Below are 23386 nucleotides of genomic sequence, written 5' to 3' on the forward strand. Positions count from 1 at the left end.
TCTCCAGATAGGGCTGGCAATTACCTCTGTCTGAAATCCTGTAGAGCTGCTGTTCATTAGTATGGGCAATACTCAGCTAGATGGACCATTGGTTTGACTCGGTATGAGGCAGCTTCCAATGATCCTAAAATAAGCTTCAAATTAAAAGTATGCTCATAGTCATAGGACAGACTATTTTAAAGGAGATGGAAGGGAAGCACTTTGTTTTTCCACAACTCAGAATTAATGTCAGTCTACACATTGCTTTATACACAAGGCTGAAGTCTTCCATGTGTTGACTGCCACAGCAACAGTTGTACTGTCTAGTGTGGTTTGCCACATGGCTCCTCAGGGCTCTGTGGAGAATTTCTGCACAAGGAAGAGAGGCTTCTAACAACATCTGGGACTGGCATGAAAACTCTCCATGAAGCTGGAGGATCCAAGTAGCGACAAGATGTTACAGCAAGGAGGAGGATAATCATCTGGTGGAAATCCCCTGCTATACAAGAATAAGGTAATGTGTAAACCAGTTCTTACTTGGAAAGCAAATCGGATGCTAAGCAGCCACCATATAAAGCATCACTAAGTTTCAACTGAGTCTTTCCTAAGAGAGAAATTTGGCCTACTATGGTACCAGGCTCTGAGAAATAGGAAAGACAACTAAAACTTCACAGTCCACTAACATTCAAAACTCTCTGAATGGGTTCACATGACAGCAATCAGCTGTAATACATCATTGCATCAGACTGTAAGTAGATGAAAACTCACCCTTGGTCTTTAAATAAAGCTACTGAAATGGCATGAAGCAAATAATGTAAATCTCCTAATTGAAGAGCCAACTATGTATTACACAGCTGGTGGGTTTTTTTTTAAAAAAGTAGCTTCAGAAGGAGGAATTTGTAGGCAAGAAGCAATAGCGGTGGTGGGACTTAAATTTCTCCCCACCTGTCACTTGTCTTCATCAAATCCCCCCCAACACTTTTTCTTCTGCTTTGCAAATACACAGTAGGAAACCCGAAAGGAAACAGCAGCTTGGGGAGAAGAATTTGGAGAAATTGCAAAAGTTTAACATTCTCCACCTCCATCTCCAAGCACTGCTTCTTGGCTCAAGATTTCCCCCTCCTAAAGTTTTTTTTTTTTAACACTGGCTTTGGTGCTGTTACATATAGCAAGTGACTTTTTAACTCCAGTTCCTGTCACTTTACCAGTTGTAGCTGAAAATCAGGTTAGTGACTACCCAAATAAACTAAAGAATCTAAGAGCCGGCTGGATCAAGCAGTGGCCTATCTAGTCCAGCATCCTGTTCTCATAGTGGCCAACCAGGTGCCTATGGGAAGCCCGCGAGCAGGACCTCAGCACAAGAGGTATTCACAACTGGTATTCAGAAGCATACTGCCTCCGACTATGTAGACACAGCACAGCCATCAATAGCCAGTGATAGCCTTTTCCTCCATGAATCTGTCTAATCTTCTTTTAAAGGCATCCAAGTTGGTGGCCATCATTGCCTCTTGTGGGAGTAAATTCTGTAGTTTAACTATACACAGTGTGAAGTAATACTTTCTTTTGTCTGTCCAACATTCAACTTCAGACTTGCTTGATCATCTCTTGATACCTGTCCTTCAAGTTCAGAGCAAATCCAGAAGTTTTATTTTGCTGGTCTACATACAGATGGATATACTGTTTAACCTACGAAGTGTCAGTCCAACTTTCCATTTAATTCAGTCTTTTTCAAACTTCCTCAGTATATTAATTGGTGATGCCATTGTGCACAATATTTAATATTTAATTTAATATTTAATTGTGTAGATATCCTTTCCTTCACCTGGACCAATCCTCAGTCTCTATAATGTGGATATGAAAAGGTCTAGAAGGGCAGGGGGCACACCTAGGTCCCTGGACAAGACATTGTACTCCAGCTCCAGAATACTGTACCACAAGTCTCTAACACCCCTAAATAGTGTACATTTTATATATTGGGAAAAACTCATATGCAGAATATATACCCTAGATTGGAAAGTTGAAGCAATATAGCAAAACAGTTCTGCTTCTTTCAAAATACCTGTATGGGGGGGGGGGACTTGGCAAAACATTTGTCCGCTTCAGATATTAGGGAGAGGGGGAAAATGAGAATATTTTTAGTGTACGGCCTACAAATCAACAACAGTGAACTAGAATAGCATAAGCATTTTGTGTGTCTAGATCCAATTTCTGGCTGGAAATTCAGCATGGGATATGCAAATGAAGAATAAAATAAACATAACAGGAGCAAGAACGAGAGAGCTCATTGAGGGTTCTTCATGCTTCACAGGCTGTAAACAGGGCTGCTGTCAGGGAGTTGGCATGGCTGGGCATCTGCCAATGTCCACACGCTAACAGGAGGCCCACCATTATAAGCCTGCTGGACCTGCTACATCTCTTCCTCACCATTGCCACCTGTTTGTTCACTGACTGAGCTCTCTATTTCTGGCCAAGAAGGTGTAAGCAAGTGAATGATGTGGTAATGGGAAGGACAGCTAGAAAGCAAGTCATAGCAATGGCAAGGAACCAAAGATGGTGACAATGGAGGTGAGGGAGAGAGTTCCACTGAGGACAGGCGGTCACAGTGAGAGAGGGGACCTTACTGAAGACATATTGCCCAGCTGCACATGAAAACCTGGAACCAACACTGTCTGTAAAAACCACTCTTCCAGACTCTGATCAACAAAGAGATCATTCACATGTTTATTAAAAAGGTTATTTCTTACTTGTGGTACCAGCCTGCCACAAGCCAAGTTGATCATGAACTGCTTACAAGTTTTCTTATAGTCAAGCACTATATACATTTTGTGAAAAAATAAAAGAAATAAATTAAATGTGCTCCATGGGGTTAGTGCAGTTATACTAGTTTCGCATGTCAGCCAATCTGCTGTATCGAGGGAGGTAGCAGCAACCAACCAAAACAAGTATCATGCTGAGTAGTACCACACCACTGGTGGTGATCCATTTATGGAACTCCCAGTTGACATTCGGTCTGCCCCCACATTTGAAAATGTCAAACAAAGACTGAAGATATTCTGACTTGACCAGGCATTTAGCTCATGAAGTATATTGTTTTCCCAGTGTGATCTTACAGATATTTATGACTGTTGCTTTACTGCATTTTATTGCAATTTTGTGATTTTAATGCTGGTTTCCCCATCTCTTTTATATGGCTGTTTCACTGAATTTGTGTTGTCAGCTGCCCTGTACTCCAGAATGGAGGAAAGGCGAGATATAAAAATATTAAATAAATAAAATTAAATAGCCCCCTCCCCCAAAATCCATTACACACTGGACCAAGTACAGACAAACTTTTCATAGGTATTGGAACCCTAGCTTTTTAACCCGTTGAGATGACATGCAAAAATCCAGTTTGTCTTAGCTCAGCACACGGTGTGTACCTTTTATATTCCTGGCTCCACCTGGGGCTGCATTAGCAAACGCTAGCGCAGGCAAGCATAGGCTCAAGTGGTCATGAATGAGTCCTTAGATCTTAAATAGCATCAGTGGAATATGGGTCCTTTAAATAGTACTAGTGGAAGATGGCCTTAGTGAAAGTGAACAGGACCAGAGCTTGTTGAAATATAAATCTGTACACAAACTGCAGAATGACCCTATGTGTATGATAACTGGAGACAGAGATCAAGTTGCATTTTGCTTTTTAGTGAATAAAGTTTGCCTGTTTTGCAGGCAGGTTCTCTCACATATAATGTAACTTTATAAAACTTAACAAATTTGACTCCTTCTACCTAGAAGCCATCCCAACAATTTGTGGTAGCAAAAAAGGAACAACACTTGGCCATTGTTTATGTTTTTCTAAAATTATAGCTGACATATTGTGCCACTCCTAGCTGTAAATGGCTCAGTGTCAGAGCAAAAATTACTGGTGAAAGGTAAAAGCCACAAATCTACCCACTGCGTCATCTACTCTTGTAGTTGTTGTTGTCACTGTCCCATTGTCCCACTCCCCAGACTATTCCTGTCTCTCTGTTTAGTAAACTGCCTGAATAATTTTGATCATCCCATAATAACAGTGTTGATGTCCACCAAGGGTGTGGAGGCAGAAGGGACTTACTGTGACCTTTTAATCCTGTTTCACCATACAAACTACAGCCCATATACCATGGCATTTATACAGAGATATAAACCTACATTGCATATGAAGTAATTATATTTGCCTAGTTCTTTAATATTTAAATAAAGTTTCCTCATTTTAAAATAATTTCTGACACATTACAAGAGACGTGGAAGGACAGATTTAACATTGCTTGGCATTGGGGGTTAGATCCAGACTAACAGCACAATCCTAACCATGTCTACTCAGAAGTAAGTCCTAGTGAATTCACTGGGGGTTACTCCCATGTAAGTGGGGTTAAATTGTAGACTCAGTTTCTTGCACGAAGTTCCCACTGAAATCAGTGGGAAGTAAGCTGATCATGAAGACAGACTTTACACATTGATTTCAATAAGACCTAACTGAGTTTGACTAAGTAAGTCTGGATTCAACTGTTTATTTCTATCCTTATATATTTCCTTTTCCCCCACCCAGAAAGTCTCTTTATTCCAGGATATCACATTTCTGCATGTGTTTGCTAGAAAAGCGTCCAAAGCAGTTAATTATAATTAGCTTTCATAAAAAGCTGTACAAACCTTCCATAGTAATAAGATTTCTAAATCTGCATTTCTGTGTGTGTGTTCAAACCATGTTTTAACAAAGGCTCTCTTGCAACTAACTTCATGATTATATTCAGCAGCAATGATAGGCTGAAGCATCACTGAAGGATTCTCCCTTGACAAATCCCCCTTTGTGTAATGACTGGGCAGGACCCATTAAATGAAAGGATCTTTAAAAAGAGCAGCCAGGGACACTTCATCAGCCTGCTGCCGTGTTCTCATAATCCTTCTACATAATTTATGGGGACAAGACAGCACTGAGAGAGACTGCGAAGAGAACCATTGTCCTTGATAAAAGCATGCTGATCCAGAACTTGCTGAAAGAAAGATTCACTAAAGCTGTGACTGTAATATATCATATACCCCACCCCCAGGCCAATTGACAAGTCAGTTGAGTTTAAGTATTAAGATGTACACTGATTTAGTATCACTGACTTCAATGGATATGAATGGTTTAAATCTAAATATGCCAGATTATGGGAGAGAAGATGTAATAAAGCAGAGCATTCTAGAACATCATGGTTAAATTACAAAAAGTCTTCCTTTTCTCTTTCTTTTGTTAGAATAGTAGCAAACTAACAATAGAACAGAGTTAACTAAACTGTTCAAATTGTACCCTCCCCTCAATAAAAAAAAAACTGTACATGTCCTAAATTTTCCAATACAGTATTGCTGATCTCTGTTATGACACTTGACTTCAAGAGTAACAGGAGGAAAGATAGCTCGCAGGTATGTTAATTAACAGGTGTTCTAAAAACTCAGAAATTAAAAGGTTCAGTAGTATTTCATTATCTCTTGTTTTCCCATATTCTAAAATCTCTCTCTCTCTCTCTTTCTCTGTTTGTGCATGTTGGCTAGATGAGCACAAAACACAACAGCAGCTACATTTTATGGTTCTGCACTGCATGATAGGAATATTCAAGGCTGGTATCTCATATTATTTCACTCCCTATCTTTGCAGTACAACTTGCAACATTCCAACACATGCTGTCAACTGGCAATTTTATATGCATGGAAAGTTAGATGGTCAAAAATAGCTCCTGGATTGAATATGAATTGGGAGCCCTGGAAGAATGTATGAAATTGCCCCTCAGAGAACTGTACGACATTAAGTTCAAAGGAAAACATTTCATTTGCAGTAAAATTCACCCTGCCTAAGGTTACACACACACTACAAATTAGTTTGTATGATTCACAGTAATAAACAATGAGGGTGGCATTTCAGCCACATAATACTCAGGCTTTTTGGCAAACACAAATAAATGTTTGGGGTGAAAACATGTTTACTAGTTAAAACAAAGCTAAAATGTTCATGAGGTAAAGGTCAGCAAATATTTCATTCCTTACTGAGCAAATGGTCAGGAAGCACATTTGTCTCCATTTCCTGTCAAAACAGGAAGAGTGCAACTTCTTCCTCCACACAATGACTTTAATTTTGCTTCCCACCTCCAGCTCTTACTCCCTCAGGGCCTCCCAAATGAATCTTAGAATTGATCAGGGTTTTTTTGCCTGTGTTTGCTCTAGTTTTTGACAACACACTAACTCGGTCTGCTTTTTACTTTGCGTGTTCATACTAAAAAAATAAAAGCAATGTGATCTAAATAAATCATTTGAAGCTAGTTCATTCTTACTTGTGCTCCAATATAATTTAGCAGTACAAACACTCTACAGCCGTGATATTCATAATCAGCTAATCTAGCGTCTGCCTTCAAAAACTGTTAACACACACACACACACACACACACACACACACGCAGAGAGAGAACACTTTGAGTTAAATTAACATATGAGACAATCAAAGTGGGATCCCAGACAATCAAACCAAACATCGCTTCATGTAATTCCCAATGAAATTAATTGGACTTTTCTGAGAAAATGTGTTTAAGGTTGACATACAAATGTTGTACGCCTGTTTTGAGAAATGACCAGAAGTTGTTCTCAAAAGTAGGACATTCTATTCACAGTTATCAGGAAGAAAATAATACAAATAATAGACATAAGAATCAATGGTTAGTTCATATTTTTAAGACTCGCAGTGTGAACTTCACAATTAAATGCTATTGATATTTTTTACTTCCCAAACTCCTATTTTAGACAGAAAATAATTGCCAAAATTGTCAATCAACTTTACTGAAGATTTTCTGAAGGTGAAATAATTAAAAAAAAAAAGCGCCAACACAAGCTTACAGTATCTTCTGCTAAATTAACAACAAAGAGTCCTGCAACACCTGAAAGACTAATAAATGAATTGTGGCATTAGTTTTCATGGGAAAGAGCCTATATCATTTGATACACGGACAGTGAAAACGATGAGTCATTCATGTGTGCATTTATAAAATGAGATTAAAAATAAGCACACAATTGATGCAGAGATACTATCAATCAATCAGTTGACATAATTGGCATTCAAGGCTTTAAGAAGCCCACAGATGAAGATGGTTTCACACACACCCAACTCTTGCAGGCTTGTGCTCAGTTTTCATGAGACAGCACATATGAGATCATTTCCGTTGGTAATGACTTAACCGATCCAGTTCATGATTCAAACCAGAGGAAAGTGTGTCAAATATGTTAATGAATTCCAATTTAGCACACCCTATTTGCTTCGTAAACATTTTTGCATGAGTATAGGATTCTTTAGGTCAAAAATGGAATGCCATGGGAAACTGACATTTTTATCCATTAGTTTCTCTGGATGGCCATTTCTAATGTCCAATCTGTATCTATTAAGTCAATTTATTTATTTATTTATTATACAGAGACAGTTTGCCACATTCAAACCATAGAAAGGCATCAATGGTAGATGATGGAGGATATACAGATATATGAATTAAGGCTGTCAACTAAAAGAAATCTTCATTGATTAACCATATAGTTTTTAATAAGTTTACTAGTGCATCAAATCTTGGTAGGTTTCCTTATGAATAAATATTCCTTCTTTTTAGATGATACATATATGTTTTGCATCAGACCTCATATTTGAAGATGCATCGTTACATGTGTAGGAGAGATGGGGCAATGCCTCAAATGACAGCTGCCACCCACAGGTTTATGGAGAGGGGAAATCCTGCTGCCCGATTCTTTATTTTCAGTCAGTTAAAACATTTTAATGGATCAATCTAACAAAGTTTGGAACAATCCTATGTTCCCCAGAAAGGCAGCTGAGGAGCCATAGGATGCTGCAGATAATTTTTTCTACTAGTGGAGAGAAAGGCCCACTGCCAGAGGTCTCCTGATGTGGCAGTGGAAAGCTCTGTACCCCCAAAATGGGCTCAGAGCTATACCTGCCCTAGAGCTGGCAAAGTAAATTTCTTCCATTGGAGTCAATGGAAGAGGGGAAAGGGGTACAATGGGAAAAAAGCTCCCCCTCTCCCCAATCTGTTCTGGCTGCAGTGAGTGTTGGATATGATGGTTGCTCCCATCCTGGATTCTCCACCATAGGATTGCTCTGCTAATCAACTAAAATCACTATGGCCGTAACATAAACATTTGGTAGTGTAATTTATATTGTTCAGTCCTATGTTAATATTGTTGTCAATATATATGTGTGGACAGAATCGGCATCAGAGTTTGTTTCAGGGCTAGGTTTTGGGTCAAAGCCTCACTTCATTGTGGGAAAGCTCTTCTCCATAAAAGCTCATGCTACAATAAATGTGTTCATCTTTAAGCTGCCACAGGACCTTCTGCTTTTTACAGCAACAAACTACAAAGTCACTCTCCTAAAAATTATCACATAAATATACACTGATTTGTATTTTAATTCACTAGACTCCAGTAATGGTCCAACTGAGATGCATCTGAAATCCCTTCCTAACACAGCTAAGCCAAAGATAAAACAGAGTTGCATAAAACCCAAGGGAAATTACTCTGTTTTAATGCTGTGATTTTTAACAAGTTTCATGAGTTGCTGGACACTGGCTTCCAACGTTGCCCTCTTGTGTTTGGCTGGACTGAAGCAGAAATGTAGTTAAAGAAACAGGTGGTATCTTCATGATGTAGGAATAAAACAAGACTTATTTTGCAGGCCAAGGGAAAGAATATTCTCCTTCTTCTGGTTGTAACATGTATCTGCACAATATGAATATCTTGTGCAAATTTAGCCACCTTGCAAAGCCAAACCAGTCAACAGGAATTCATCCGCTCATCCATCTATGGCCATGAAGACACAGAGCAGAAATTCTAATTTAAACAAAGAATATGATCAGGAGTGGCTTCTCTGTGTCCCTCTAGATGTTGCTGGCCTACAACTCCAATCATCTCTGACTATTGGTCATGCTGGCTGGAGCTGGAGTCCAACAGGTTTCTCATTCCTGATTGAGATAAACCATATGGCAGCCAGAAAGTAAAAATAAAATCTATGCAATAGCAATGCTGCTGGACTGTGCAAAAGGTAGATTGAAATCTACTGGTAGATCTCCAAGTGATTCGAAGTAGATCTGTAAGGATTTCTGGCTCCCAATACTACTGAAATGAAGAAAGCCAGAGGAGGTTGGGAGATAACCAAAAGTGGATTTATTTATTTTTTAAAGACTGTGAGCTCAAAACAAATTCTGAGGCTCAAAATTCTTTGATTCTAAGTGCATGAATTGTGCTTGGCAGATCTTCAAGTTCTGTTTAAAAAAAACAAAATAGATCCCAGAAGCTTGAAGTCTGCTCACCTCTAATACAGGGCACAATCCAACCAAAGTTAATATCCTTTTAAGTCCCACTGATTTAATAGGAGTGAGGTAAATATTTCACGCTGACATCTATGAATGTGCTTCTTTGGCTGGAACAGGCCCATGGACATTCATATTCTGGTATATAAGATATTCCTATTTCTTGTTAAAATAACACTTGAATAAAGCAATATTGTTGAAACTATTGTGCACATTTTAAATGGAATGCTAAAATTAAAGTATGCTTTTTTGAAAAAATCAATCCCTCTCTTTAAATTAATTTAGGCACTCTTTCACACTAACTGGAAATATGCTCAAGACAAAAACTACCAATGTCCAAATGCTGAATGCTACTTACTGTTTTGTTTTTAATTTAAATTCCAAGCTATAAACAATTAAACCAAATATGGTGGTTTGGTATTGACAGAATTTCTGCTTTCTGGCATGGCCCAGAGCAATAAGTAACCTAGAGGGAAAACTCAGAATGCATCAATCATAAGTGTTATCATTGTTTGCTTTATTTGAAACTTGATTTTCTGCCATGAAGAGGGCAAGTTATGCCTGCACTGCAGCATTTTAAATTTCACACAAGACTCGCTTAAAAATTAGAACAATAAATTATTTCTACATTAGGTTATTTCTACAGGAGGAACAAGGACTGTGAAGTTAAAATCTACCTGAACGCAAAAACAGTGCTCCAAAACAAAGTTAAGGTACAGACATAGAATGCATTGTTATAAAATAATATCAAAAATTTAATATGTATATAAACAATCAATATAAAATCCTTATAAGTATTCTCATATAGTAATAAAAAGATGGCCAAAATATATGTAAAAAATCAGTGCCCAAACTCAATGAAATACAAAATATATAATATAATCAAGGCAATATCAATGTGGAAATAAAAGGCAACTTGTAAACATGTTGGTAAAATTCTCAATATATTCTTTATAACGGATTGACAGAAGGAAATGAATAATTGAGCTAATGAACAGCCCACGCACCAGTTCATATCTTAGAATATAATATACAAAATGTATACTCATCATGACAGCCACTGAAGAAGACTAACTGTTGAAACACGTCTGGCTATGGTATACATTGTGCATTATATGGGCACTGATTTATGTACATTGGCCACTGTTTACAAGTTGCCTTTTATTTCCACAATGATATTGCCTTGATTATATTATCTATTTTGTATTTCACTGAGTTTGGGCACTGATTTTTTACATATATTTTGGCCATCTTTTTATTACTATATGAGAATACTTATAAGGATTTTATATTGATTGTTTATATACATATTAATTTTTTGATATTATTTTATAACAATGCATTATATGTCTGTACCTTAACTTTATTTCTACAGGAGGCACACACCTGATCAGCAAGTGGGGGACCGTGCACATGCGCTGGCTTCCAACCACAGATTCTCTTATTAGATTGAAATCCCAGAATACAACAAGATGAAACAGGCAAGGAGCCCCCAAGTGGGTGTCTGGGAGTTAGGACTATACATATGGCTTCCAGTGAGAAATGTGCACACAGAGGCCAACATACAGCTGGAATGGATTGGATGTGCATCAAAATGTACATAGAATCAGATATCACCACTGTGCAGAGCAGATGGGAGTATGCCTCCTCAATAGTTCTGTTAAAAAAGGGGAATGTAGATCCCTTGGGGATCATTCACACAGCTATTACCTGCCTGTTGCTAGTAGTCAGCAACACCTTGTCACACAAAACTTTCTCTGGATCAGAGCCTTTTTAAGTCTTAACTGTAAAGCATTAATATGTTTTACTGTTATCTCTACACTATAAATACACTGAGTGAAAATGCAACAGTTTAACTTTATCATTACCTATCCTATAATACTGGGAAGGTTTGTAAAAATAATTATAGCTCATATACAGAAACCACTTCTTGAATAGGCAAGACATTACACTGGCATTGCTTGTTTGCTTGTCTCACTTTTTTTTGTATCCTTACTTTGTTTTTTATTATTATTACTTCTATATATTTCTTGTTCTGTACATTTGCTTGACCAAGCAAACATCTTTTTACAATTAAGGTCTTCTCGGATTTAAAATGACAATAATTGAAACCTTTCTTAAGATCCTGAAAAAGCAATTTCATCTTATGGTTACCATATAGGTGTCAGTTTTATTGCTAGTCTTTCAGAATTGCATGGTATTCTGACGGAAAATTTTATGACAAAAAGTGATAGTCTATAACAGATTTTGACAGAGGGCATACAGACAAGAATAGCATCATTTGTTTGATGAGGTCCACAACATACCACCATTAGCTGTTTTGGTTTATAAAATAAATATTAACATTGCAGTTGGCAATACTACCAACTTAAATTAGTTTCAGAACTAAAGTAGTTCACAACCGATAAAAGGATCCTAGTCCACAGAACAATTCAGGTGTCAATTTTGTAACTTTTATTAAAGTCACTGAAACACCTTCTCAGCAGAAGGATCTTGTGTTATATCAAGCCTAGACAGAGATTTTTTTAAACAAGCACACCCACCCAACAACTTGTAAAACATGCTGTAACATGCATGAAAACATATTGAAGTTTCCCAAATATAGCATGTGGTATATGATGCAGATGTGATGTCTTCTAGCCCTTATAAAAATTAACCCAAAAGCACAGATCTGACTTATGCCATGATGTAACTCTCAAATGCCAAGATTTGCAACCTACCTGCCTATTACGCTCATCCATAATCCTCGTGATCTGAATCTTTTTTCTCCCCATAGTCCCCGTTTTTCTTCTCTCGTTCGTTCCTACACTTATGTATTTTCTTCTTCTCTTTTCTTCCTCTTTCCTCAAACCAAGACTCCTTCTTCAGCACTTACACGATTCAATTCACAGACCCCTGCATCGGTTCCTGCTAAGCACACAAAATAAACGACGAGTTAGGAATTATTCAGACAAAAATTGTTTTAAAGGACAATATTACTATCATATCTTACCAACTGGTTTAGGATTAGCATGCAGATCTGTTAAATAATGTCAGGAAAGGTTAGCAATCATGAGTAATTACTGGATAACTGGACTCCCCCCCCCCAATACCTATGGCATCTTAATCCTAAAATCAGTTATTCAGAGCAAGGCTTGTTAGTTTCAATTGGTAATGTACATCTTAGGCTCAGGGTGTTAAGTGTTGAAGAAATCTTTTAAGACATCACTAGAACAATTAAAATGCATGCTCTCATACTTCTCATAGATGCAAATTTTTCTGTTCTGTAATACTTCCTTGGAAATATGAAAAATTACCCAAATCAGGGAGTTAATGAACCTTTCCATACCTGTGCAAGCTAAGTAATCAAGCTAATTCATTTTTGAAGGAAAACAGAAGAGGGGATAATGTTTCTTATTATGCAAATAGGATAGACCATTATTAAAGTACTATTTGATATATGGGAAATGTCAGCCAAATCGAAATCCTTCAATCTTATACTCCATTTTTTACAAAGAAAGAACGACTGCAGATGAAATAGTTAAAGAGAAAAATATCTCGTTACTTCCATCATATTGAGAAGTGTGGATTTTTGTTTTTGTTGGTTTTTATAGTTTAAATATATTTGTATATATTCTATCTTCAACTGGAGTGGTTGTTAGTATAGTCCATGCATCCATCATTCCTCCACACATTGGGGAAAAAAAACTAATCTCATCGCAGAGTCTTAATTGCAAAAGAAAGCTCATAAAAACATGAGAATGTGTTTCTAAGATTCTGCCACAAAAACATCATTAAACCAGAGAATTAATTCAAAACAGTTGCAAAACATTACATAAAAAAACAAATCAAAAGGTGAATAGGTATACAAAAAGTTGAAGTGAAAGGTATGTGCCAGTTACGTATAAATGGATTAAATCAAGGACTTGCCTGTAGCACTTAGTATTCCTTAATGTTTATTATGAATGTCAATTGAGGCTGCAATCCTATACATGCTTACCTGGGAGTACTCAATAAGATTTACTGAACTCAGTAAGATTTACTGCTGAGTAGACATGCATAGGATAAAGAGCAGATTTTAACACACATACGGAAATCAAAAATTACATTTATATTTTTAGCGCCTAATTGTTTTCACACCATTCTGCTATAATAAAATTATTTCTTAATTGAAGAGACAGTGCAACGTGAACTTTCCCTGTTAATTGTAGTGTGGTTCTCTTATAGCCAACCCAATCAATTCTCCCAAAAGCTTTGTAACACTATTCTGAACACCAAACAGGAAAAGCTGATCCTTATCCTAATATTCAATTTCTGTTCACTTTCTTTCTAGCAATTTATTTTATAGCTATTCTGTGTTCTGGAATCTTAATAAAAATATAGAATGTTATTACTCTGTCATGAACTCCAAATTTTAGATGCCATAAGTTAGTTTTATTCTGCATCACCAGGTCCTAATAAATTCACTACTCACATCATTACTTTATAGTATAAGGCAAGAGGAGGAGCTAAACTATCAATCCATTTTAATATGGTGCATTTCTACAGTTTTACCCATTTAAAACAGTTAATTAACTCACTTTTATACAGTTTGAGTTGACACAAGCCCACCTGCTCATTTTACTCCTGAAACACAGAATGAGTGCAAACACTAAATTATAACAGACTCTTTACTAAGGTACTTTAAATACAATTTATGCCAATTTTGAAAATGCTGCATTCTCTGATATTTGCTGGTGACTAGGACAAGAAGTTCATTTTGAATGTTTTCCTTTTGATTGGACTGTTTTCTTGGGAGCTTCACTGCCCCCCCCCAACCAATAGTCAGACTTACCTCTAATATAAAAAGCCAGGTAATTCCCATGTATGTGCAGGACGCAAAAAAGTCTAACAGGCTTTCTTCACAACAGTAAGCCAATAGACTAATCCACAGCAAATGCATATGGGACAATTTCCCTTCCTTTCATTCACGTGGAGCCAGAGGCACTATCAGCTTACAGCCCTATGCCTCCCTAAGCTCTTATTCTGTTGAGGGTGGAAGGTCAGAGTGGACAGATTAGAGAAGTGGTGACACAGTTAGCCAGGATGAGCGCTGCTTTACAGATCGAGATTCTGAAGCTGAATAGGAAAGGGGGGAAGGGAAATCACTAAATGCTGACACTCTTGTCTGTTAGGACGAGCATGCAGAGCCCCTGGTGAAGTAACAGCATGGTGAGTCCCTCCCACACAACTATCAGTTCCACATTTCATACTGAGCTTTCAGAAAAAGAAGGGAGGGGGGAAGAAGTTTATAAACAGCCCAGTGTCAGGAACGTTAAGTATTCAGCAGCTACATAAAATATTCTTAAAATAGCCCCAAAAACACTTCTTGGACCCAGCAGACATAAATCTAGGGTAAGCCCACTGGATACATCGAGCAAACTCCAAATTCACATCATTGTAAATTAAGAGAAGAATTTGAATAATTGTTCCTAATTGCATCAACAATCTGTGGACAAGTTGGGGGGGATGGGGGGGAGAGAAGCCCACATAATTTAAAAAGGAAGAATTGATCCCAAATATTATGTGGTCGTTTCATATATATGAGGAACAAGAAATAGTGTGTTAACTGTTTTCATCCGCATATATATTCTTACACATGTATATATATTCTTACAACACAGCACAGACATACTTCAGTTCTACAATTAGGAAAGATGCAGTCTGGTGATAACGGTTTGGTTAAAATTTGGTTGATAGGATTTCCCACCCTCTGGCTTAATGGCAAATCCCTATTAGTGTGACTTTTTCATGATTTATCTCATCTTGCATTATTTTATAATTACCTAGGGATGGAAAGATCTGTCAGTTCTCTCTGTTTCTCATTTTTCTAGTCTGAAATTCGGTTCTCCACATTTCTGCAGTAATTTGTGATTTTTTAAAAAAAATCCTCATGAAAATTCTTCAGCATTTTAGTGCAAATTTCTCTTAATAAACACATTTTTATCTGCAGTTTTGACCAATGTACACATTTTTGCAAGCAATATATTCTAATAGAATGCATTCTGTATGTTATATTCACTAATATATGTTTTTATGCACACTTTCCCCTAATATATGCATTTTCATAAACTTTGTTGGAAAACTGCACTGCAAACTTCAGGTAAGTGCAAATTTCGAAGGATGGCTGTCTTGATTTTCATATTGTTTCGGAAAGTGTGAATTTGATAGAGTTTATTTTAAATGCAAACTGAATCAAATTTCTCCCCCATCCCTGCTAATATCACCCATCCACCCAGGGAAACACACACACACATATGCATTTTTGTTCAACTACATATGTATGCATGAATAGAGGATACATCTTATTTCATATATATAGGCAAGCCTCCCAATGATATAGCACAGCATACAGCAAAGGAATTAACATATATCATGGGACAAATGGAAACGTGCATCCGAGTTATGAGCCATAATTCTTCAAACATTTCTTAAAGATCTGTGCCAAGAGGAAAGGAGATTCCACCACCTGATTCTCGAACTTTGAAAAGAGACAGTTACAAAGATTGAAACATTATTTTGAGGTACGTACATTAAAAGTGTTAGAAAAACTGCAAAACGTCATAAACCCCCAGACTGCCCTAAAAAAAAGTGCACTGGCAAAACTAGCTATATGACAAGTTAAAATTATTCCAGAAACCCTGTCAAAATAGTGTCCACATTAAAGAAACCTTCCAAGATAATGACAGAGCTACATGTAAACAAAAGCATCTTTTTAAAAATGTAGATGCTACATTCTTCAGATGTTACATTCTTCAAAATCACAGCCTTCAGCATTTTTCCCTTTTTGGAAACCCAAAAAATTTTAAATTAAAAAAAAAAATCAGACTGTTTACTAAAAAGAGGAACTTCATTTTGGCGGGCTTCTGTTCACTTTATGATTGCCAAAGGCACAGATAGTTGAGGGAAGAATGATTTGAGTTCCATTGGGCAGATGCAGCACTGCAGACACCCATTCTTCACTCCCTCTCTCTCACATTCTCTCTCTCTCCCACTCAGTAACATAGAAGAATCTTGACAGAATGGCAGGAAACACGCACTGAGTGGTCAGGGAAGGAGATGATGTCAGCAACCACGAACAATAAAAGGTGTAAAGGTGCTTCCTTCCTTAAACTGTTCCAGAAGTGCAAAATGGGAACCAAAACTCTTTACTTCCTTCTCTGAACAGAACTTTCTGAATCTGTTCAGCTGCAACACCCCAGACAGAGGGCCCTTTGAACAAGTCACCCAAGGGGCAAGAGGCACAGCAGCAGCATCAAAAAAAGCAGTCTAAATATTTCATTTATAAACAAGGTGGTAACCAGAGGGAAAACCCCTTGAATATGTAACAGTGATGTAAGCTTCATTACAAAATGCAACAAGCATGCCTGGATTGCACATATCTGCAGTTACTTCTTACATTTTTGGGGGGGAACCCCTCAAGTTTTTGGCATGGGCAGAGAATTGCTGTGCAATCCTATAGATGTGTCTATGCAGAAGTAATCCCCAATGAGACTTACTCCTAGGTAAATTCATACAGGATTGCAATCCTAAACCCACACTCCATTGATCTCAATGGAACTTCATTCTTAGTAAACATCTACAGGATTGTCCTGTGAAAAAAATCTATTTCATTTTCAAAGTTGAATAAGGGGCTTTCTTTCTATTCCTTTCAGTGGGACATTCAAAAAGTGCTGCATGTACATTTGATCCTAAAACAGAATGCTCCGCTGATGGAAAAAAGAATCAACAATATGACAACACACAGAGGCAAGTCTAGTTAATATTATACAAAGAAAGTTTTGATGGAAGTTTGGTCTTTATAAGGCCATGGATTAAAGCAGGTAGTGCCCAATCTAACATCCAAGATCTGCAGATGTAAGAAAGAATGCTTGCAATAAGGGTACTGACCATTTTAAGTCCATTCTAATCTATGATTTGATGTGGCACTAAATGTATATTGTTACACACATATTCTGCCCTTTCTCCAAGAAGGGAATTGTGCAACATGATCTTATTCATGTTTATTCAGAAGTCCCGCTGATTTCAATGGAACTTACTCCCTAAATAAGCATGTATAAGATTGCAACCTTAGCCTCAAAAAAGCATATTTTGAGATACTTTAGGCTGAGTGAGGCAGAGACTTGCCCAAACCCACAGCTAAGTAGGAATCTGAAACTGGAATACCCACATCCAGGATTTACCCAGCCACAGCACAATGAGAAATGATTTTGAGACACAAACTGTACATTGCTGTGCCAATGACCAGTTGAATACACAGAGGCTGGTATGAGTCAGTACAGACATTGCCAAATCTATTTCCCCTGGCATCGCTCACACAAGGATATAACCAGAATCTGGCCCTTTAAAACAACTTTTTCATTATACAGTTATACACTAGATGTCATTACTGCTGCACTAGATCTGCAACACACAAACAGCATGCTCTGCTATACGCAGTAATCTAATTTGGGCAAAAGGCCATTTAAAAAAAATGAATCTGAGTCATCTTAAAATTTCAAACATCTGTCCCAAACATTCCAGTTCAGAAATTTAACATAACCTGCATTTATGTGTTCTTTGATCTTATGGCTAGCCTGTCACATTATAAGATGTGCAAGGGATTTCATTTTAATCTGCTAAATTCATCTCAGGAGAGCATGCATTTTACTACAGGAAGTTTAGCACAAACACTGAAGTCATACAGAAGCTATAACATTGCCTACAAGTATAAACACGGCTTGCCCAATACATTTTACTGCTTGAGCAAAAAGTAAAGATGCCCTCCCAACTCCCATTCTATGTACAAAAATTGACCAGACTGGCAACTGAATCTTAGTTTAATACCACTGATAGACACTCTCTTCCGCTGTACCTGAAGGCAGTTGGGTGGCTCAGAGGGTTCAGGGCAAGCCATCTCGCTCTGCCCCCCCCGAGTTCGGTCCTCCCAACATCTTGCTTCTGCTCTCAACCCCACAACATATGCCACCTGAGGCACCTGCCTCACTTTGCTAGTGGTAGGACCAGCCCTGAATATAAACTACATTAAAGAAAACCACTTTAGGTTAGTGTTTGGTGGGCATGAAGATGTTTGATTTAAGCTATCTACAGCACCTGACAGGACACATATTAAATGATTATTCCAGGCATAAAGTATTAAACTTGTTATAAAGCTTTTTTTTGTATGTTATGAAAGGGCTTGTTTTTATACATTCTTCTTTGGACTAGAGATAAGACCTCTTACACAGTAAAACTATATTCCATCTGATAAAGCACTACTGCAGTTTTCCATACAGCATTGGCAAAACACAGCAATTTATTAATTTATAACAAAAAAAAATTCTATAACCGAAACAGTGTGTCTGATCATCAATAAGAACAAAAGATGCTCACTAGTATAGGCTGGTAGCAAAATAGTTACTGATTCTATGATATCCTGAATAATCAAACACTAAAACTGTTCTAGAGTTTCACAGCAGGCTCATCTTCCAGTGCTGTGCCCTGCACGAAGAAGCAATTGTAACAGAAAGGCTCCAAAATAAACATTCTGGTCAACTAACACTAATTTTATTTAAACATCACAAGCAGACTATTATTTTTCATGAGACTTTTATCCTTTTTCATTATTGTTCCAAATTTTCTTCCTCAATTATTATGGCTAAAATAATTTAAACTGTCTGAGAAAGTCAATGCATGCAAATGCTTTAAAGCTAGCTGCAACTGTATCACTTTGTAAAAGTATTAGGAAGGCCAGCCACCTCTGAGCCATTGCCTCTTCTGCATGCCACCATCTACCAGTGGCTGTCAGCATCTCAATTGCTTGGATCTAAAGAAATGTATGTGCAATAGGGTCACCTTCTCCTCTCCCCAGCAGCTTCCCAAAAGGGCTTTGAGGGATGGGGAGCCCTGCAAAATGGGTTAAGCTAAGTCACCAGGACTGAGGGCGTAGAGGTGATCCCTGAAAACTGGGGGAAAGGCAATCTCCATAAGTGGGCACTCTGAGTACTTGTTGGGACAGAAGGAGGTGGGGAAGTCACCTTCCAGCAGCCCTGTTGCACATGTTCCTTTGATCCAACCCACTTTTTCATTAGACCATGTGAAATATTATTAATGTGAAATATCACACATAGGGTTGCTGGGACTGACTATTGAAAGTCACAGGAAAAAGCAGACCAATTGTGGGGTCAATAGGAGAAGGAGAATTGGATGAGGAAGGTGCCATATATATAGCAGGCTGTTTGTCCATCTAGCCTGGTATTATGTAATCTGACTGGCACCAGCTCTCCTGTAGAGGTCTTCCACATCTGATCTACTATCTGATCATTTTCGCACCTTCTGCATGCAGGACATGTTTTCTATCACTGAACTGCAACCCTTGTCCAAGGATAGACAAGCAGTTGGGCAAGGGGCTGATGTCACCAACAGGCAACTTTTTCAAAAGCAGTACATTGCCACCATAATTTATCTAGTGATCCAGGAGGGCTGACAAAACACAGGAAAACCAGAAAGTGCTATTCATGTATAGTTACAGTGGCAAGACACCTATACGAGTGCACATAGATGTACTAGATATTTTGACACTGCGCATAACTGCAGATGGATGGGCGTAGAGTTTGGCAGCATCTCTTCTTGAAGGTCAGTATCAATTTGACACCAGAATACAAGCACATTTCATTTACATAGGTGAAATATTGCTGTCATGCTGATTTTTTAGCTTTTAGAAACCAAATACCCATTCGCTTAACAATCTCTATTCCAGTGGGGGAAAGACTTTCTTTTTCCACTTTAAGGGTTATTGTCAATATTTTTCATTTTACTATTGTCATAATGAGTAAGCTGGGGGGGGGGGAATAAACAAAATAAATTGGAAGATACATTAGCTAATCTTTTCCATGGCCTTCAATGTGCATTATGTTTTCTCAGAAATGGTTCTTTGTAACCTGTTACTATACAGGGTGACAAAAGGTTCTTAAAAGTGGCGATCTGTGAGAAAAATGGTGAAAAATATTCTTACACCAGCAGCTTCAACCTCTGAGCACTAAAGCAGTTTTTTCTACTGGGAGAAAGGGTGGGATAGAAATCTAATAAATATATAAATAAATAAATTTATCAACATTAACAAGAGCTACACCAACAGAATGGTGAGATGGTCACACCCAGCTGAAATTTTTAAAAGTGAAACACATTCTGGTATCAGCAGTTTCAAGGGAAAAGGCTGGATCCACCTTCTTCTCTCTGCCCCACAGAGCAACAGAGAATGAAGTCCTAAACCTACTTACTAGGAGTACATCCCATTGAATTAAGAATGTATGAAGATCCCTGCAGGAGCAGAGCAAAAGCCTATCTAGTTCAGCATCCTGGTGCCTACAGAAAGTCTCAAAGCAGGACATGAGGGAAATGGCTCTTTTCCCTTGTTGCTCTCCAGCAGCTAGTTTTCAGAGGGATGTTGCCACTCATCGTGTAGGTAGCACATGGGCATCATGACTAGCAGCCATTGGTAGCTTTATCTACCATGAATTTGTCTAATCCCCTTTTAAAGTTTGTGAGACTTACTTCTGAGTAAACATGTATAGGAATTGGACACTTCACAGTCAGCCAGCGCAAAATGGAGTGTTGTCTACATCCTGTGGGTGTGGCTCACGCCTACTAAATTTTAAAGGATTTGGGTTGTAATCTAAATATTTTTACATGAAGGTAAGTACTACTGGAAACAGAAGGCTTTACATCTGACTAAGTACATTTAGGATAGCAGCACATGTAGATGTTTTCTGTCCCATTTTTATAATTCATACAATAAGGATTATTTCCATCCTATTTTATCACACCAGAATCAACATTTTGAAGTATTATCAAGTGAAGACAGTGAGCATCACATATACTTATTATGTAAGTGCTTCCAGTGGTTGCTTCGAAGCCCCACATACTGCAAGTGTTTGCCACCTGCTCATGCAACAGGAAAAAATTGTTAGATGCAATGGTGGAGATCCCTGGATAAAAAATCCACTCCACCCATAATGTATGCATGACTGGCTACAGGGTGACAGTTTCTATTTGACACAACTATTTTGGAACACTGGACACACAAGCGCCAGAAGGATCTATCTCTCGTTTAAATCTTCGCCAGAGTTGGCTGTGGAGACCATGTCCAAGTGCCTGGAATCCGTGAGTGGATGGATGGGAAGGAACAGGTTGAAGTTGAATCCCGATAAGACTGAGGTGCTGCTTGTGGGAGACAAGGGAAGGTTAGGAGATGTTGACCTGTTGTTCAATGGGGTAAGATTGCCCCTAAAGGACCAGGTCTGCAGCCTTGGGGTTGTTCTTGATTCCAGGCTGTCCATGGAGGCTCAGATTTCGGCAGTGAGCCGGGCAGCCTGGTATCAATTACACCTCATTCGTAGGCTGCAACCCTACCTCCCTGCTCATCAGCTCCCACTGGTAGTACATGCCCTGGTCACCTCTCGTTTAGACTACTGCAATGCGCTCTACGTGGGGTTACCCTTGAAAACGGTCCGGAAATTACAACTTATACAAAATGCTGCGGCTCGACTACTTACAAATTGTCGCCGCCGGGAACACATCACTCCAGTGTTATTTGATCTACGCTGGCTTCCAGTTATTTTCCGGGCTCAATTCAAGGTGGTGGTACTAACCTTTAAATCCCTACACGGTTTCGGACCAGTTTACCTGATGGAGCGCCTCCAGCGTCACCAATTATGCCGCCCGACAAGATCAGCCACTCAGGGCCTTCTCTCAGTCCCACCAACTAAAACAGCTAGGTTGGTGGGGACTAGAGAGAGGGCATTTTCAGTGGCGGCCCCCACTCTCTGGAACTCCCTCCCGTACGATCTTCGGCATGCCCCTTCCCTGAATGTATTCCGCAAAGCCTTGAAGACCTGGCTTTTCAGACAGGCCTTCGGGACTTCCAGGGAGGGTTAATTTTCAGGACTAATTGCCTATTACTCTGAACTGTTATCATTCCTATTTATAGTTTCCTTGTTATATTGTATTTTATGTGTATTTTATTGTGCTACATTTACTGCAACTGATTTGTACGTCGCCTAGAGTGGCCATTGGCCAGATAAGCGACACATAAATTAAATTATTATTATTATTATTATTATTATCTCTTACGCACAACCACTGAAATAAGCCCTTGCTTAATTTTCATTCATTTCACTAGTGTTAACAAATAAAAAGACCTCAGTAGGTCCTGTTTGTTGTCAGGGTTGGTCCAAACCAGTAGTGTAGTGGCAAATTCAAAAGTGCAGGGTCCCTTCATGACCATACACCACCGCACCCCCTAACCCCCTTTTTTTGCTGCTGGGTTGAGAATTAGATCCCTTATTAATGCCTTCTCCCATAACAATAGACATCCCTAGGAGCCAATAAGCATGAAAGGGGGAGAGTGTTAGCTACAGTTAGCTTCTCAGTGGCTGACTCACCTCCTTTCACTCTGATTGGCTCCAATCAGCAAAAAAAGGACAAGGAAGTATGGTAGAAGACTCAGTGGCTAACACACTTCCTTTTCACGCTGATTGGCTCACTGGATGTTGGAGACATAGGGACCCTGCTGGGGCCCTGCTCCCAAAACGGTAAGGGGTCTAAGATCCCGAGACCCTGGACCACTACACCCCTGGTCCAAACCTGATTGCTTGGATTGCTTTTTACACCTGTGGGAATCCATGATATATTCACACAAACAATGTAACGTGAGCTCACACTACCATCAGGCCCAGCAGCTTTGAAGAGATGGAGATAATGAAATTCTGTAGTTGAGAAGAGTGAGTTCTCACAGCCCCAAAGTTAGAAGGGTCAGTGAAGGAATGTAACAGGAAGATTCTCTATTGGCACAAGTCTTTATTCAACACATAATACAATACAGAACTCCTCAGAGAGGTACATATTTTTAAAGTGGATATCAGTATAAAAAGGATTGCTCACTCTGATGTGGCTAGAAAACATTAAAAATGTTATCATGGCAAAACATTCAGTATTCCTAGTTTTACAATGTAATCCTATGTATGTCTACTCAAAAGTAAGTTGTACAGAGTAAAATGGTC

General features: G+C 38.5%; 1 protein-coding gene across 16 annotated transcripts in view; it reads right to left on the bottom strand.

Moving 5' to 3' along the window:
* The window catches only part of MEF2C (myocyte enhancer factor 2C), a 219266-nt gene that overhangs the window by 115943 nt on the left and 79937 nt on the right, over positions 1–23386 (bottom strand). For 8 of the 16 annotated variants that reach the window (XM_061622149.1, XM_061622165.1, XM_061622130.1 and 5 more), the window contains one exon: positions 12050–12239. In XM_061622149.1, the coding sequence (XP_061478133.1) occupies positions 12050–12103 (54 nt within the window). In that variant the 5' untranslated portion in view covers positions 12104–12239. Of the gene's footprint in view, positions 1–12049; positions 12240–13888; positions 13935–14142; positions 14321–23386 lie in introns of those variants that run through there. The other 8 variants (XM_061622103.1, XM_061622099.1, XM_061622089.1 and 5 more) reach the window with 5 other exon arrangements.

This window comes from Rhineura floridana, chromosome 1 (assembly GCF_030035675.1).
Source record: "Rhineura floridana isolate rRhiFlo1 chromosome 1, rRhiFlo1.hap2, whole genome shotgun sequence".
NCBI lineage: Eukaryota > Metazoa > Chordata > Lepidosauria > Squamata > Rhineuridae > Rhineura > Rhineura floridana.